This window comes from Molossus molossus, unplaced genomic scaffold (assembly GCF_014108415.1).
Source record: "Molossus molossus isolate mMolMol1 unplaced genomic scaffold, mMolMol1.p scaffold_m16_p_2, whole genome shotgun sequence".
Taxonomy (NCBI): Eukaryota; Metazoa; Chordata; class Mammalia; order Chiroptera; family Molossidae; genus Molossus; species Molossus molossus.
In genome coordinates this window covers 91,002,182-91,015,280 of record NW_023425355.1, presented here as the reverse complement: position 1 = coordinate 91,015,280, position 13,099 = coordinate 91,002,182, and the positions used below count along the sequence as shown (strand labels likewise).

General features: G+C 44.1%; 1 protein-coding gene across 1 annotated transcript; it reads right to left on the bottom strand.

Annotated features, from left to right (window-relative positions):
- Nucleotides 1-39: 39 nt before the first annotated feature.
- TEX28 (testis expressed 28) lies at nt 40-12,448 on the bottom strand. Its single transcript, XM_036270508.1, has 4 exons — nt 12,437-12,448; nt 10,518-11,230; nt 1,332-1,467; nt 40-632 (listed from the first exon to the last, which is right to left on the bottom strand). Exons 1-4 carry the CDS (start codon nt 12,446-12,448, stop codon nt 276-278), a joined length of 1,218 nt encoding a protein of 405 aa, XP_036126401.1. The 3' UTR covers nt 40-275.
- Nucleotides 12,449-13,099: the final 651 nt, after the last annotated feature.

Below are 13,099 nucleotides of genomic sequence, written 5' to 3'. Positions count from 1 at the left end.
GTGCGCAGTCACTCGATTGTGAGAGGGCGTGAGGGGTTTAGAGGGCATAACAGCACTGTACTTCAGAGACTTTAATCTTTTCCAAACCTCATGTCTGCAGATGGTATGGAAGGATTGTGAGGAAGGGAACTGTGAGCTGGGTGAGCACTCATACACTTCTCATGGGGCCGGTGCTAGTAAAATCTGAAAGGGAGAACTGAGAAGTGGCTGTCTGGGGAGCCCTGGTTGGATGCCCTGACACTTGGAAGGGGGAGGAGCTAGCAAACCCAGGCCCTTTAAGACCCATCTGATATAGGCTTGGAGTCCTTGGAATATAGTCTCCATCTGGAGGGGATCCAGCCCTGCCAGTCCATGGAAGGGATAGCATGCCACTTCTTCCAGGCCAGGACCCCAACCCCGATCAGCATGAGCATGATGCATGTGCGCAGGTGTGAATTCAACAATGGCAAGGGGCAGGCACACGACGTAAAGATGAAGACCAAGAAGATGGTGGCCAGTGTGAGGAGCAGGTTCAGAAATTGGAACATAAACTTCTGGGAACAGCTCCTGAGGTTCTCTGTCACGTCCAGTTGAGTCACTTGCTGTAAAGTTTCAAGCTTGGATATACGGCTCTGAAAAGTCTCCATGACTTCCTGCAGGTGACAAAAACACATGCCCTCACCAGAGGACAGAAGGGAAGTGCGGTCATTTACCTGAGTTCCTAAGGGTTGCACAGCAAGTGTTGGTGAGCTGAAGATTTAAAAGGGAAGTCAAAAACCTAAAGAACCTACATGCTGAAGGCCCTGTCTTGGGGGGGTCCATGGTTCCCAGTAAAGTGAAGGTCTCATCTGACTCAGCCCTCATCCAATATGGTCTGAAACTGAGAGTCTGGCCATGAGAGAGCTGACCAAGGACAGGTGTAAGGTCTGAGGGTGTGGAAGAGAGTGAGGCTATCACCAAAGAGGAAAATCTTTCACCCACCTTTGTCACTCCAGGGTCTAAAGCAGGGGTTCCCAACTGGTGTTCCCTGCACAAGCAGTAGCTCCCGGGCACTCATCAACACTCCCTGCAAGTGGTTCTGATGCATGCTCAAGTATAAGAACTACAATGCCCAAGTTTCCAGAGGAGCTAAGAGGGTGTGGGTTGGGGAGTGTGGCATGAACATAAAGATTGGACACTGCTAGTTCTAAAAAAAAAAGTGTGAGTTGCCATTGAACCCTCAGGAGGGGTACAGCTTGAATATGTATGTCTCTTTCCTTGGTCTGGAGGTTATTTGCTTATCCTTTGCTTCTCTCATCCTTACATCCTTCTCACTGGCCCTTTTTCAAAAAGCTCCCCGATGAGAAACTCACCCATATTTCCTTGGCTCTCTCATAGGAAAGATAAGCCATTTTCTCTTCAGTGTAGGCCAGATTCTGTTTGAGATGGTAAATTTCATTCAGGTGCCGCTGCAGGTGGTCATTCACCAGTTCTTCCATCAGTGCTTGTCTTGGGAGTAAAAGAGAAAGTAATACTCTCTGAGTACCCTGCCCAGAGCTTGTGCTGCCAGTGAGTGGTCCTACATCAAGACTAGATTTAGGTTCAGGGTCTGTCATCCTCCTCTCACCGCCAACTCCAGTCAAACCCAGCCTACTGCTCCAGGTCTGCACCTCAGCCACACCCACACTGATAATCATGTTATCTCCTATATGTTGCTCCCCTTTTGTAACAGCTTTACCAAAATAGAGATGGACTAGAAGTTGTAGGAATCAAAATCTAAATCACCCCTGTATGCTATTAAATTCCATATGTATTCCGAGCACCAGTATTTGGCATGCAGTAATTATTCTATAAAAATCTTGGATTATAGAGATGGAGCAGTCATAAGAGACTACATAGTGTATGATTCCACTTATATAAAATGCCCAGAATAGACCAATCCAGAAAGACAGAAACAGAAGAGTGATTGCCGGGGGCTGGAAAAGGGGAAAGTGGGGAGTGACTGCTAATGGGGATGGAGTTTCTCTTTGGAGTGATGACAATATTATGGTCTGCAATGAGATAGCGATGACAGTTGCACAACTTTGTGAATATACTAAAAACTACTGAATTGTGCACTTTAAATGGATGAATTTTATGGTATGTGAATTATATCTCAATAAAGCTATTATTAAAACAAATAACAAATATAGAATTGTGGTATTGGTTGCACAACTCAGTAAATTTACTGAAGATCATTAAAATGTACAGTTAAAACGGCATTTTATGGCATGTAAACTACATCTCAGTGGAGCTGTTAAAAAACACAAACAAAATATCACTACCTGCAGTTTATGGCTACATATGTAAGTAGTAAAAGTATACAAAGATGCATGGAAAAGATAAGTGTCCCTTGAAGATAGCCAGGTGGAAAGAAGAGGGATGAGACCTGGGAAAAGAGTAATGAGAGAGCTTCAAGTACATGTTTTTTAAGTTTTCTTTCTTTCTTTTTTTTTTTTTTTTTATCCTCACCCGAGGACATTTTTCCATTTTTTGTTCAGGTAGAGTGGGAGGGAGAGAGAGGAACAGAGAGAGAGAGAGAAACATCGATGTGAAAGGAACACATCGAGTGGCTGCCACCCGCACAACCGACCAGGGCCGGGGACAAACTGCAACCGAGGTACGCGCCCTTAGCGGGAACCGAACCTGGGTCTCTCCTGACCGCAGGTGGACGCTCTAACCGCTGAGCCAAACAGGCCAGGGCTAAGTTTTATTTCTTAAAAATATAAGATTTGAAGCAAAAATGGTAAATGTAAAGATTTGAGAAGCTTGGGGGGGTAGGTATACAGTGTTGATCATGTTATTCTCTACATTTCACCTGGGTTTGGAATGTTTCAGAATTTTTTTTTTTTTTTTTTTTTTAATCCTCACCCGAGGACATTTTTCCATATTTTGTTCAGATAGAGTGGGAGGGAGAGAGAGAGAGAGAGAAACATCGACGTGAAAGGGACACATCGAGTGGTTGCCACCCGCACAACCCAACCAGGGCCGGGGACAAACTGCAACCGAGGTACATGCCCTTAGCGGGAACCGAACTCGGGTCTCTCTGGACCGCAGGCCGACGCTCTAACCACTGAGCCAAACTGGCCAGGGCAAGTTTCAGAATTTTTTAAATCTTTGAGGTTCCTCATTTGGGCAACAGGAAGAACAAGTCAGAAGGATAGATGTCAGGCAGCTTCTAGCACTCTCATTTAGGGAAGAGCCAAGGAAGACTTGACCCAAGCCAGGGACAGTGACACTGGAGAAGAGGAAAGGTACCGGAGAGTATTGGAGACACAGAATGGCTGGGGCCTGCCGCCTTATGGAGAACAGGGCAATGAAGGACCAGGCTGACAGTTGTGATTCTGACACGCACAAGAACATAATCAATGGCGCTGTCATACAGACGGGCAATGTGAGGCAAGGAGGTAATTTGGTCTGCTTCAAGAACTTGACTGACATCCACATGTAGATGTTCCCCAGCAGCTAATAAGCTGCACACTCATTTGTTGAAATCCAATTCATCAAGAGCCAATTCATAACAGTGTTTCAAGGAACATTCCATTAGTCTCTGCCCTACTCCCAGTTGAGAAGAGAGTGGACTGACGACATGGCTAAGGCTACTGAGTGAGTTAAGTGGAAAGACAAGGTGCTCCCTACTGAGAGTAGATTCCCCATGATTGTCTTTCTATTATCATGAAAGATCCAGCAATGAGAACATTCAAGATATTAACTATGTTCAAGTATATTTTCATGAATATATTCTTTACAAATATGAAGTCAAAGAATAGATTCTTCATTAATATATTTACAAGAATTTATGACTATATTCTTAAATGTATTATTGAATAAGATGTTAATTCATAAGGATATTCTCTCAGTCTCCCTTGCCCTTGCCCCCAGCCTCCTTATCCTCTGGTAGCAGTGTCCTGGCTGCGACACAGCTGACTCTCATCATTGTCCCTCTTTTAGTCAAGTACCCCTCTCTGTCCAACTCCTACAGTCACAGAGGCAAATGGACCACTCTGAAAAATGCTCTTACAAAAACAAAATGTTACTCAATGAGCAGACTCAGTGGGTATCAGAGCCCTGATGAAGTATGTCTTACTCTGTGTGGTGGGTTCCTCCAAGGTAGTCAGAGGCCAGTGGCCAGTAGGCACAGCCAATCCTTGCAGCTGATAAGCCTGGGTAAATCCCTCCCATTGATGTGCCAACAGCAATCAAGACTCAATTACAACAGAAAGATGTACAGTCCACACTAGGGGTGCACCTCGAGGGCCCAGGTCAGGGAAGCTGTGCCATTGGATCTTATAGGACACCTACAACAACAGGCCATCTTACAAAGCCTAGGAGACATAGCAACTCTATCTAATACATAGAAACAATCACAGAGAAGCAGCCAAATTGAGGAGACAAAGACACGTGTCCCAAATGAAACAAAGGAACAAAACTCCAGGAAAAGAATTAAACAAAATGGAGATAAGCAATCAATCAGATGCAGAGTTCAAAACACAGGGTATAAGGTTGCTCAAGGAACTTAGTGAGTCCTTCAAGGAACTTAAGGATACCTCCAAGGAACTTAGTGAGCATATCAACAACATAAAAAAGGACCAGTCAGAAATGAAGGATGCACTAATTGAAATAAAGAATAATTTACAGGGAGTCAATAGTAGAGTAGGTAAAGCCAAGAAGCAAACCATTAATTTGGAATATAAGGGAGCAAAAAATACCCAATCAGAACAGCAAAAAAAAAAAAAAAGAATTTTTAAAAATGAGGACAGTGTAAGGAGCCTCTGGGACAACTTCAAGCATGCCAATATTCGCATCATAGGGGTGCTAGAAGGAGAAGAGAGAGAACAAGAAATTGAAACAATAATGACAGAAAACTTCCCTAACTTGGTGAAGGAAACAGACATATAAATCCATGAAGCACAGACCGTCCCAAACAAGATGAACCCAAAAGAGGTCCACACCAAGACACATCATGATCAAAATGCCAAAGGTTAAATACAAGAGAATCTTAAAAGCAGCAAGAGAAAATCAGTTTGTTACCTACAAAGAAGCTCCCATAAGACTGTCAGCTGATTTCTCAAAAGAAACTTTGCAGGCCAGAAAGGAGTGGCAAGAGATATTCAAGGTGATGAAAACCAAGATTACTCTATCCTGCAAAGCTCTCATTTAGAATTGATGGACATATCATGAATTTCCCAGACAAGAAAAAGCTAAAGGAATTCAACACCACCAAACCAGTATTATATGAAATGTTGAAGGGTCTTCTTGAAGGAGAAGAAGAACAAAAATATGAACAATAAAATGGCAATTAATACATATCTATCAATAATTGAATCTACAAACAAAATGATCAAACAGAACTCATAGATACAGAAACAGACTCATAGATACAGAGAACTTTTTGTTGTTTGCCAGATGGATGGGAGCTGGGGGGATAGGTGAAAAAGATGAAGAAATTAAGAAGTACAAATTGGTTGTTAGACTGATGAACCTCAAAGGGAAGGGGGGAGGGAGGGCAGCATGAGATAAATTTAAGAACTTCTATGCATAATGCATAACCAATGGACACTGACAATAGTGTGGGGAAGGCAGGAGGGGGGTAGGATTGGGGAGGAGGGGGTCAATGGGGGGAAAAAGGGGAAACATCTGTAATACATTTAACAATAAAGATGAGTAAAAAAAAAAAAAAAAAAGACAAAATGATGACCAGTCAACCAAAATGCCCCCTAAATCTTCCAAAGCTGATAAGGCCACCCTCTCCAATACAAATTGTCTTAAACTATATTGTTGTTGAAAAAGATTATACTCTTTTTTTTTTTTTTTTTTTTTAATCCTCACCCGAGGACATTTTTTCCATTCTTTGTACAGATAGAGTGGGAGGGAGAGAGAGAAACATCGATGTGAAAGGGACACATCGAGTGGCTGCCACCCGCACGACCAACCAGGGCCGGGGACAAACTGCAACCGAGGTACGTGCCCGGGTCTCTCCGGACCGCAGGCCAACGCTCTAACCGCTGAGCCAAACTGGCCAGGGCTATACTCTTAACTATACCTGAGAATTGGCTTTTTGGAAAATTGAGCTAGAACCTAGTGGCTTGAGACTTTGATGAGAAATCTAAGATAGAGAAACAGATGTGAGATGGGGGCTCAAACAGCAGGGATAGGGCTGGGGAATGCAGCGGGGACAAAGGAGCTCCTCCTGAGCATGTGTGGACCCTTTTTGCGATCACATACATCCTTATAAGAGAGAAACAGAGGAGCTTTTACATACAGCGAAGAAAGCCGTGTGAAGACAGAACAAAGAGAGATGTGAAAATGCTCATCTTGAAGAGTAAAGTGATGTAGCCACAAGCAAAGGAGACCAGCAGTCACCAAAAGCTGGAAGAGGCCAGAAATGGATTCTCACCTAGAGCCTCCAGAGGGGGCGTGGCCCTGCTGACACCCTGACTTCAGCCAAATAAAGCTGATTTCAGACTCCTGACCTCCAAAACTGTGACAGAATAAATTTCTGTTGTTTGAGGCCACCAAGTTTGGGGTAATTTGTTATGATAGCTATAGCACTCCTCCAGGGTGCTCCCGGCATCTAGTAGGTAGAGACCAGGGACACTGCTCAACATCCTCCAAAGCACAGAACAGCACCCACAACACAGAATGCATCTGGTTGAGAAGTCCAAAATGTCAATAGTATTGAGGTTGCAAAAACCTGGGCTAGGATGAAACAGTTTGGAATTTAGGGGCCACCAAGATGTGACTGAATTTAAGAGGCTGAAATTTCACAGACACAATACCAAGTGTTGGCCAGAGTGTGGGGCAACTGGAATGCTCATACATTCCTAGTGGGAATATAAAATGGTACAACCGTGTTGGTAAATAGTTTGGCAGTTTCTTTAAAAGTTCAACATACAGCCCTGGCCGGTTTAGCTCAGCGGTTAGAGCACCGGCCTGTGGTCCAGAGAGACCCAGGTTCGGTTCCCACTAAGGGCACATACCTCGATTGCAGTTTGTCCCCGGCTCTGGTTAGTCGTGAGGGTGGCAGCCACTCGATGTGTCCCTTTCATGTCGATGTTTCTCAATCTTTCTCTCTTCCTCTCTCTCCCTCCCACTCTATCTGAACAAAAAACGGAAAAAAATGTCCTCAGGTGAGGATTAAAAAAAAAAAGTTCAACATACATCTACCCTATTATTCCATATATGAAAGTATACGGGGTGGGGCAAAATTATGTTTATAGCTGTGGGTATGTGAAACACAGAGTTTATTCTTGTATTATTATTTATTAATTGTATTATTTTCCATATGAACAACTATAAATCTACTTTTGCCCCACTCTGTATGTTCACAAAAATATTGTACCAGGATGTTCATAGCAGCTTTATTCATAATAGCCCGACTGGCAGCAGATGAATGAGTAAACAAACTTGTATGCATCCATACAATAGAATACTGCTGAGCAAGAAGTAAACTGCTCCCACACACAACTTGAATGAATCTCAAAATTATTCTACTGGGTGAAAGAAGCCAAACACAAAAACAACACACTGTGTGATTCCATTTACCTGAAATATCAGAATAGATGAATCCATAGAAACAGAGCAGGGGCTGGACGAGGGGTTAGTGACAGGGTCTCTTTCTGGAGTGATGAAAATGTTCTAGAACTACATATAGGTGATGGTTTCACAACATTGTGAATGTGCCAAGTACCACTGAATTATACACTTTAAGATAGGTAATTTTATATTTTGTGAATTTCATCTCAATTTAAAAAAAAAAAAAGAAAGAAAGAAAGCCCTCTTGAATGCAAACAGATTTACCTGTGAGAAATGTCATAGAACTTTTCAGTTTAAAAGCTCAGTTTATGCCCTGGCCGGTTTGGCTCAGCAGTTAGAGCATTGGCCCACGTACTAGAGAGTCCTGGGTTTGGTTCCCGCTAAGGGCACATACCTCAGTTGCAGTTTGTCTCCGCCCTGGTTGGGGTCGTGTGGGTGGCAGCCACTCAATGTGTCTTTCTCACATCAATGTTTCTCTCTCTCTCTTCCTCCCTCTCTCCCTCCCGCTCTATCTGAAGATAAATGCAAAAATGTCCTTGGGTGAGGATTAAAAAAAAAAAGCTCAGTTTGTGACGCACCAGAGAAGGCATGACAATCACAGGGGCCTGGGTGGTAAACACGCAGGCATGGAGACTGGGTGACACTTCATTGAATTGAACACATATGTCACATGCCCTTTTCTATATCAGCATCTAGTTCACATAAAGGTTTTTTAAAAGATTGAATATATATTTAAATGCAATGAATTCTGTCCCCCTCATTTACCTTAGGAAACCACAGAGCCAGGCCAGGACATGCTGACATGCTCTCAGGTCTGCACTTCCTAGCTGTGTGGCTTACTTGTGCCTTTCTGAGATTCTGTCTCCCCATCTGTAAAGTGGGTGTCTGAATACTAAAGGTGAATAATGCTATGTGTTCCCTGTAGTCACTGTTATTATGTAAAGTTATTTTCAGCCCATCCTCCATTTCTCTTGGTAAATCTGAGTCCTACAGACCTGCTTTTTTTGCTTCTAAAGTATATCAATCAGGGTAGGCTAACTGCTGTAGTCAACAACAAGAAAATCTCAGCGGCTGAACACAATTAAAGTTTATTTCATACCCCTGTCACAGTCCAGTAGTGGGGGCATGGGGCTGGCTCAGCAATTCAAACTTGTGGAATTCACACAGAGTCTGAGGGGAGGTAGATTACCCTACTCCCCTGCACAGCTGGCAGATTCTGATTTGCTTAAGGTGTTAAGAGTTCACTTGAGCACAACAGTCCCATTGTCCTGGGCAATATGGAAATGTATAAGGATATGTATAACTGCCACCAAGCTCTAGTCTTGCTTTATATAAATCCAACCTTGGGAATGTTGTTTCGACAAAGGGTTCTTTAAGAGTGCCAAGATTGCCCTGGCCAGTTTGGCTCAGCGGTTGAGCATCGGCCTGCGGACCAGAGAGTCCTGGGTTCGGTTCCCGCTAGGGGCACGTACCACAAAAAAAAAAAAAAAAAAAGAGTGCCAAGATTATAAAAAATAAATAAAGGGGGAAAAAAGAGACCTGGCTGGTTTGGCTCAGCGGTTAGAGCATAGGCCTGCGGTCCAGAGAGACCCGGGTTCGGTTCCCACTAAGGGCACGTACCTCGGTTGCAGTTTGTCCCTAGCCCTGGTTGGGTCGTGAGGGTGGCAGCTACTCAATGTGTCCCTTTCAGGTCGATGTTTCTCTCTCTCTCCCGCTCTATCTGAACAATAAATGAAAAAATGTCCTTGGGTGAGGATTAAAAAAAAAAAAAGAGTGCCAATATTTTAGCCCTGGCCAGTTTTGCTCATCAGTTAGAGCACTGGCCTGTGGACGGAAGAGTTACAGGTTCGATCCCCAGGGTCGAGATTATGCAGGAGGCAACCAGTCGATGTATCTCTCTCACATCGATGTTCCTCCCCGCCCCCCGCTCTTCTCCCCTCTTTCCCTTCAACTCTGACTAAAAATCAATGGAAAAAGTATCCTCAAGTGAGGATAAAAAAAAAAAGTGCCAAGATTTTAGATTGCATTGCCATGTCCTATGAAAATCACCTCCAAAAGAAACCTGTAATAACAGTGGGTTGCCCTTTATGAAACTAGCAGTGTAAACGCAGGTAAGATTTCCCCATAAAAAGAGACTAAATGGACTGCAAAATTCTTGCTTTCATGAAAATGCTGAGAATCTTGGCTCATCTAAGCAAATCCCTCTCTCCCTTTCCCCCCATTAATTTAACAAATATTTATTGAGTACCTGCTAAATGGCAGGCACAGTTTTTGGCATTAGAAATATAGAAATGGACAAGATAAAGCCCCTTTTTCAGTCTAGTGGAGAGAAAGAAAGGATTAGAGTTAATGAACACCACAGGGATCAGGGGAGGGAGTATGGCACCTCTGAAGGTCAGTGGAACCCTGAGAAGTGACCAAATAGGAATGGAGGGGGTCCTTTGAGTTTGCCTTTTAGAGGGGGGGGACTAGTCTTAGATGAAAATAAAATCAACCCACTGCACAGTGGGGAGAAAGCATTCTCCAGAAGGCAGTCATTTTCAGAATAAACATCCCATATGTGACATTGTGCCCCAGTTCAGCCATGAGCACAAGTGAAGGGATAAGGGCTGGTAAGACAACTTCAATCCTGCCTACACACCATTCCAGCAGAGAGGATGGCAAAATGCCTCCGTGATGAAAGGTGTCTTCTGGGCTCAACACCACCGTGGCTGTCTCCTGCCATTCCAGTTAGAGCCACAGCGGCAGGACAGCCTGGTAGGGCCTGGAGCTAGAGCCTCATTCGCTGCCAGCAGAATGCCAGGCTGGTGTGCCACCATGGACAGTGCATGAGCTCTCTTCACTGCGGGGGGGGGGGGGGGGGGGGGGGGGGAGGCAGTCACCAAGAGGAATTCTGAGCTGCTACCCCGCCCCTGATTTCCCTTCACCCTCCTACAAACAGTCCTGTCCCCAAAGCCAAGGTGGCAGAAGGGGTTTTACCTCACCTGCATTTCTCCTCCTGAAGGGACTCCAGTGACACCTGCAGGTCTGTCAGATACCTCTCCTTTAGGCTCTGATAGGACACCCGAAGGTTGAAGTGAAACTCTTCTACTTCTTTGAGCTCTTCCTTCGCCTTCTGCAATAGTAAGTTTCCCTTTGTCTCTGAGGATGTACACTGCTCTAAGGCCGGTGGGGAGTGACTCTCCAGTGGGAAGTGTCTCTCAGACTGGTTGGTGGACAAGCAATCTTTCCCACCCAGCTTGGGGGACTCCAAAACTAGAGCCTTCTCACTGGACTGCTGGCAGTTGTCCAGGCTGCTTTCCTCCTTCAGCACTAAGCGCTTGGGCCGGCAGCCCTCCTCCAACTCCTGCAGCTGCTGGTGACACTGACGGAGCTTTCGCTCAATCTGGGCAATGGCAGCAGAGGCACGCTGGTTCACCTTCTCGAAGGCCTGCCGGATGTGAAGGGCCTGGTGCCGGTCGGCTTTGGACACCAGCTTGAGGTAGCCCACAGTGTTCTTGTCCCGACTGGCCTTCTCCACTTTCAGCTGCTCTGAGAGGTAGAGGATGCGGTGCTTGATGCTCTCCCGTAAGTTTCGGGCCATCTCCCCATCCAAGAGGCTGGAGTGGCTACTGGGGCCCTTTTTACTGGAAGACAGGAACCTGCACGAGGGAATGTTGGAGGGGAGGGTTGCACTTGGGCTCTTGGTGTAGTCCACCTGCATTGGGAAACAAATTTAAAAATGGGTACTTTTCTGTAAGCTGTAATAATAGGAGAATTGAACACATTATTGCCTCACTCTATAAAAATACTTACACATATGCACAGATAACTATATATGCAAGATTTATGCATTCGAGATGGGTCCAACACAGACTGGAGAAGTCAATTTCATCTTACGGATCCATCTCCTCTCCTTTTCGGCACCAGACTTCTTGCTTTATGGGTATACCTCACTGTGACCCCCGATGGCTAGAATACCCCCTCCATACCTACCCCTTCCATTCTTGGGCTTCCTTTCTTCCAAGAATTACCAATTGTGCATCTCATTTTATTAAAAACTGTTCTTGTAAAGTATGAAATAAATTCATTCCCATTAAGCCATACATCTTGCTGCATTGCTACTGCCAGGCAGACAGAAGAGAGAGGTGGAGAGCTTTGCAACCTAGCAGATATGTTCCTTTATCCAATCATTCATTCAATACATATTTCCTGATTGCCTACCATGTGTTACAAAAGCCAGACACATTCCTTGCTCTCATAGAGCTCATAGTTCAGGGTATAAAATTCTATCGTGACACAAATGAATGAGTCTCCCACATGGTGAAGGATAACAGAAAGAGCACTACCTTTGAGACAGAGCTCAGTTCAAATCCTGACTCTACCATTCTGGGACCTTGGGCAAGTTAATAAACTGCTCAGAGGGTCAGTTTTCTCATTTCTAAAATAAAGATGGCCATAGCAGCATAGCTGGAACACGGTGGACCAGGGCAAAGTGAATGATGATGAACTAGAAGAGGTCAATGGGGTCTGAACAGGTAGAGCCACTGTTATGTTTCTATTTTTTAACCACAAGTGCCTTCATGACAGTTTTTGATCTGAAAATGCTCTCCCAGTGGAAAGTCAGGAGTGACTTTAATTCAGGAAAGATTTTAAGAGATAGCCACTAAGAACTTTCCAGAACTAATGAAAGACACAAATTCAAGAAGCCCCATAAATCCCAAACAATTAGAACAGAAATAGATCTACACCTAAATATAAGATATTAAAAACAGCCAGATTAAAAAAGCTGATTAGTACTTGGAGTAGTGAACACACAATACAATATACAGATGCTATATTATAGAATTGTACACCTGAAACTCATATAATTTTTTAACTGTCACTCCAATAAGCTCAATAAAAAGGGGGAAAAGCTGATTACCTTTAAAATCATGACTTTTAGACTCAGAGCTGACTTCTCATGGCATCAATAAAATTCAGAAGAGAGTTGAATAATATATTCAAAATGCTGAGAGAATAACCATCAGAGAGGGGAAAAAAGAGATCATATCCAAAGAATCAGAAGTCAGAATGTCTTCAAACTTTTCAGCAAAGCACTAGATATTAGAAAACAATGAACTAATTCCTTCTAAATTTGGGAGGAAAACAATTTTCCAACCTAGAATTCTATACCCAAACTGTCAATTGTGAGGTAAAGGCGTTTTCCAACATGAAAGTACTCATATAGTTTACTTCCTCTGCATTCTTTCTCTGGAAGCTACCAGAGAAGGTGCTCCACCAAAACCAGAGAAGAACCTCAGAAAGAGGTAGAGATGGAATCTATGAAACAGGACCCCCAAGACGAAAGAGAGGCAAATGCAATCTCCAGAATGATGGCAGGGGAGCCTAGGCTGGCAGCTGGGCTGCAGTCCTGGAGGGCAAGTCAAAAGGCTCCAGGAGAGAGCACTCCAAGGGGATGAAATGAATGAAATGCCAGACATCTTTGACCAGCTGGAGAGGAGATACAGACAGTTGGCAGAAGTACTGACCTATATAGCAGAGAACAAACAACACAAGGATTGGGGGAGACAAATGTTAACTTGAA

Coding starts and splice junctions, on each gene's coding strand:
- TEX28 (XM_036270508.1), bottom strand. Junction 1,468..10,517: donor CTTCAGGAGGAGAAATGCAG/GTGAGGTAAAAC, acceptor TTTACTCCCAAG/ACAAGCACTGATGGAAGAAC. Junction 633..1,331: donor AGAGAGCCAAGGAAATATGG/GTGAGTTTCTCA, acceptor TGTCACCTGCAG/GAAGTCATGGAGACTTTTCA.